At 45.8% G+C, this 4844-nt stretch overlaps 1 protein-coding gene across 1 annotated transcript in view; it reads left to right on the top strand.

The window, feature by feature from the left end:
- SLC25A4 (solute carrier family 25 (mitochondrial carrier; adenine nucleotide translocator), member 4) overlaps positions 1 to 3649 on the top strand; it is a 4805-nt gene extending 1156 nt beyond the window's left edge. The window contains 4 exon segments of the mRNA XM_012724789.1: positions 1069 to 1190; positions 1193 to 1723; positions 2168 to 2308; positions 3216 to 3649. Coding sequence (XP_012580243.1) covers positions 1069 to 1190; positions 1193 to 1723; positions 2168 to 2308; positions 3216 to 3373 — 952 coding nt within the window. The 3' untranslated portion in view covers positions 3374 to 3649.
- Positions 3650 to 4844: the final 1195 nt, after the last annotated feature.

Here is a 4844-nt window from a genome sequence, read left to right as displayed (position 1 = left end):
TGGGCGCGCGGGATGCGGGCGAGGCGCGGCGCCCGGGGACAACGGGGCCGTGGAAAGCTGCAGAAAACTGCCCCAGATCTGCGCTAGGCCCCAGGCCCCGGCCTAGGCGAAGGGGAAGGTGCCCTCTGCGTAGACAGGTCCAGCGTCAGTAGCAGATTCCTGGTGTCAGGTGGCGCCCGGCCTTTGGGTGCCTATATATGGAAACCCACCCGGAGCGGTTTGCAGCCAGCCAGATCCTGCTCCTGGGATAGCCCTGGCACTCGACTTAGGCCTCCTAGGTCGGCCTCACCTTTTGCTTTGGAGTGTCCCTTGCACCTTCTGACCTACCCCGACCCACCTTTACAATAAAGGCGTCAAAGTAATGATGATTCAGGAACTCGCCGCTGCACTCTATGCGCTGTGCTGTAGGCCGATGCATATTTTATTTGAGTCGTCTTTATGTAACAACCTGTGTAAGATAGGCATTATTTCCCCCATTTGACAGACGAAGAAACAGGTTTTGAGAGATTAAGAAACAATTTTCCGCATCAGCTGAGATGTCTCACTCATCCTGTCGCCCAGTTTTTACTGCCCCAGCCAGGTCTCTGAATGACTTGTCGTCATCATTATTCCATCTATTCTGTTTTTCTCCTGTTTCCCCAAAGGGCAAAGGCCTCTCCATGAGGAGTTGGCACTCTGCAGTTTGGGTGTCAAAATTATCAACAACAAAACTCTCCCCAAGATTGCTCACAAGAGCCACAAGCTCCCAATAATTGATTACCAAGATAATTTGCTTGACAAATGTCAGGCTCTAATGCCTAGTAGAATTACTCTCTTCTGTTAGAGCATCTACTAGAAATCCTGGTTTCCAGGGAGATGACAACGACCGGGGAATGGTTCTCTCCTGACTGTAGAGTTCATAAAATTGGGGCAAGTGTCCTTTGGGACAGAGATCTTCAATCATTTCTACTCCCCAGCAAGGTCCTAGTATAGTTCAGCATCTAGGAAAAAATAAACAATTAAATTATCTTTTCAGTTTGTTTAGGGAAGACAGAACCTTTGCTCTGAAATGCCTGGGAATTGATACAGATTTGGGGATTTTTTTATCATCCAAGTAATATGTTTACATTTACTCAGCATCCACTGGCTTTCCTCATGCCTTTTTAAAAAGGAAGTCAAGGAAGTGCAGCCTTTCTCCCCTCTTCCCTTGTCCTGCTGACCTCTACCACCCATGGCCTCCCTCCCCTCCCCCCACAGGTCCAGCATGCCAGCAAACAGATCAGTGCGGAGAAGCAGTACAAAGGGATCATTGATTGCGTGGTGAGAATCCCTAAGGAGCAGGGCTTTGTCTCCTTCTGGAGGGGTAACCTGGCCAATGTGATCCGTTACTTCCCCACCCAAGCGCTCAACTTCGCCTTCAAGGACAAGTACAAGCAGATCTTCCTGGGGGGCGTTGACAGGCATAAGCAGTTCTGGCGCTACTTTGCCGGTAACCTGGCTTCCGGTGGGGCAGCTGGAGCCACCTCCCTCTGCTTCGTGTACCCGCTGGACTTTGCCAGGACCAGGCTGGCCGCCGACGTGGGCAAGGGTTCCTCCCAGCGTGAGTTCAGTGGTCTCGGCGACTGTCTCAGCAAGATCTTCAAGTCTGATGGCCTGAAGGGGCTGTACCAGGGTTTCAGCGTCTCTGTCCAGGGCATCATTATCTACAGAGCTGCCTACTTCGGAGTCTATGATACTGCCAAGGGTGAGAGGCCGGTGCTAGAAGGGGAGGAGGAGGGGAGAGGAGGAGGTTAATGGAGGGTGTGTTGCAGGGATGATCTGACTGATCTGTGACTCACAAAAAAGGACTTTATATGTATTAACCTTGTTTTTTTCTAGTCCCGGGGTTAAACTGGTGTGGATAAGTAGCTAAAGGGTTCTCCCTGCCCTATGGCCGTGAGTTATTCAGAGAGGAAGAAAGGGGAGCCCAAACTTAACTGGGTACTACTTGAGCAGAACTTTGCCTTCCCTAGCCACCAGCCTGATTGGCTACCTGGTTGTTTTTGAGGTGCCCCATAAGGGGCAGTTTCTTTTGGAAGGGGGGGCACGGAATTGCAGGTCAGTAGCCCTGGCTCTTGCCCCACCTGCTTCGCCGAGCTGCCGCGAGAAATCACACCAAAGCCACTTGGCCTCTTGGCTCTGCCCACAGGGATGTTGCCTGACCCCAAGAATGTGCACATTATTGTGAGCTGGATGATTGCCCAGAGCGTGACAGCGGTGGCAGGGCTGGTGTCCTACCCCTTTGACACTGTTCGCCGTAGGATGATGATGCAGTCTGGCCGGAAAGGGGGTAAGCCTGTGAACGACTGATCTTGATCGTTTTTATCTGCCCACAGAGAATGCTATTCACTGCTCCTTTTCGTCTTTATTATTCTAATTGTTACAATTATGTGATAAGAATTTAGAAAAGGATTATAATTAACACCCTCTGACATTCTTATTCCTTAAATGCGTCTATTTTTAGGTGATTAAAAATTGGGATATTTAGAGGTGAGCCTAACTAGGTCTCTAGCATGATAAGGGCCTTTGGCCTTTTCTCTGAGAACCTGAGTGTAGAAATAATGAAAAGGAGTTGAATTAACTACTTTATTTAAAACAGTTCTTGCTTCTCTAGCAAGGTGTTAGTGGTAAGGTGATTTAGCTGGGCCAGAGAAGCCTCAAGTAGTCCATTGCCATAGGAAAAAAGAAATGTGGTTTCTCTAGGTTGAAACCTACAAAATTGTCTTTTTTAAAAGTCAAAAAGACAGATGTTACCAGTGTCACCTGCTTCACCTAGGAGCTGGTCCTCTATTTAGCATATAATTTGAGATGAAGGGTTTGCTGCCTACTTTGGAGTCTGTGATACTGCCAAGGGTGAGAGGCGGGTGTTAGTGTCACCTGCTTCGACCTAAGAGCTGGTCCTCAGTTTTCTTATCTATACAGAAAGGGATGAACCAGGTTTTTAGTTCCGCTCTGCTCCTTACTTGGATACATTTGGACAATATAAAGTAGTTGGTGAATTGCTCCAGTTCTTCCCTTGATCTTGTGTCAAAGGCGCAGGAAGGCCAGGAGCTCTTTCCTAACAGTTATGCCAGGAAGGGGGTGTGCAGGTGAATATTACATAGAGTGGAGCTTAAAGCTCCAGGCCCTTTACTTTTCAGAGGAAAAGTCTCTTTCTTCCAGAAGTATGGCGCCCTTACCAGCTTTTGTTTCCACAGCGGATATTATGTATTCTGGGACACTAGACTGCTGGAGGAAGATTGCAAAAGACGAAGGCGCCAATGCTTTCTTCAAAGGGGCCTGGTCCAACGTACTGCGAGGCATGGGCGGAGCTTTTGTACTGGTATTGTATGACGAGATCAAAAAGTATGTCTAATGTAATTAAAACTCAAGTTCATTGGTTTCAGATCCATTGTGTGGTTTATAGACTTTTCCTAGGGGAAATAAAAAGAAGAGCTGGGATAAAACCAGGCTGAAAGGGATACCTCAGGAAAAAAGTGCTTGGGTATTCATTAAACCACAAATGTATTTTGTATTTATTTTACATTTAAATTCCCATGCAATTATCAAACATCATACTTATATAATTAATTGAAAAACTGGTGAATAACTGAAGGCGACACATCAATAAAGACCACTTAATGCATGTTCTCTATGTTGTTGAATTCTTATTAACTGCGAATGGATTAAAAACCTCAAGTGCATCTCTACTAGCGTGATTCATTTATAAATCAGTGGCCAAGACCCTAAATGTCAGACATGAGGCTATGCATCGTATGAAGACCTACTGTGCTTAAAGTTCTGGCTTTCAAGCTTAAGCATGGTACACAAGAGCTGACTTCCTGTAATATGTTGCTGTAGGTGCCAAAGTATAACGTGGATCACAGCTTCTGTAATCTGCTATCATTCACTTTCACACAGGCTTTAGTTCCAAGGTTTTACTAAAAGCTTAAGTCAGAGTTACAAGAATTTTGCAGGAAGAGTAAGTGCTCTGTTTTAGTGCCTTTTAAGAAATGTGATACTTAGAATTTTATGAGGAGTGAACAGTATTCATTGCAGATCATTTGGCATTTAGCTCAGATTAAGCTCTGGAAGAAACAAAAAGGCTGGAACCCACACCGAAGGCAGCTTAAGTAAGGGTAAGAGAGGAATGTATTGGTGTTAAATCATTTAATGTTTAACACAATGAATATTGGTTGAGCAGAATTGGGAGGGAGATGAAATGGAAGAAGGGGGACTTGGAAATAAAATAACTCCATTTTATCTGTTAGTATGTAGGTGTACAAGACATGGACAAAGTAACTGCCATTATTTCACTGTAATAATTCGTCAAGATCAAGAAGAAAAGTCAGTTATGGGTTTGACTGACTAATTTGTGAGCAAGAAGAAAAGAATTAAATGTCAAGTTGAAAACTAAACATTTTGGTCCAGAAGACCAAACATTTCAGATAACCCTTGCTTTCAGAGAGGGATCCGAAGGAGACGGGACTGTTGATTTGAGGGGTGTGGTGTCTTTCCACCTGTTCTTCACCCTCCTTCCTGAGCTCTTCTACCTATGCACTCCTGCCTCCCTTAGTTATTTTTTAAGATTTATTTATGTATACAAGAACGGGGTACAGGCCAGAGGTGTGGGAGTGAGGATTCTTGAGAGTCAGTGAGGAACAGGTGGATCCAGTAAAATACACTGCTGAGGGGAGCAGCAGGTGAGACAGGAGAGGTCTGCCACGCCATGCGGGTTAATTCCTTGGGCAGGTATCAAACACGTGCTTCAGTGGCTGTGCATAGCTTCAGTGCTGTGCTTCGACCCTTTGTGTCATCAGGGAAGGTCCTGCCTTCCCAATTTAAAA

The sequence above is a fragment of the Condylura cristata genome, unplaced genomic scaffold, assembly GCF_000260355.1.
Source record: "Condylura cristata isolate star-nosed mole 26May11 unplaced genomic scaffold, ConCri1.0 scaffold00014, whole genome shotgun sequence".
Taxonomy (NCBI): domain Eukaryota; kingdom Metazoa; phylum Chordata; class Mammalia; order Eulipotyphla; family Talpidae; genus Condylura; species Condylura cristata.
The sequence above is the reverse complement of the archived record's forward strand: the minus strand, read 5'-3'. Positions and strand labels throughout refer to the sequence as shown.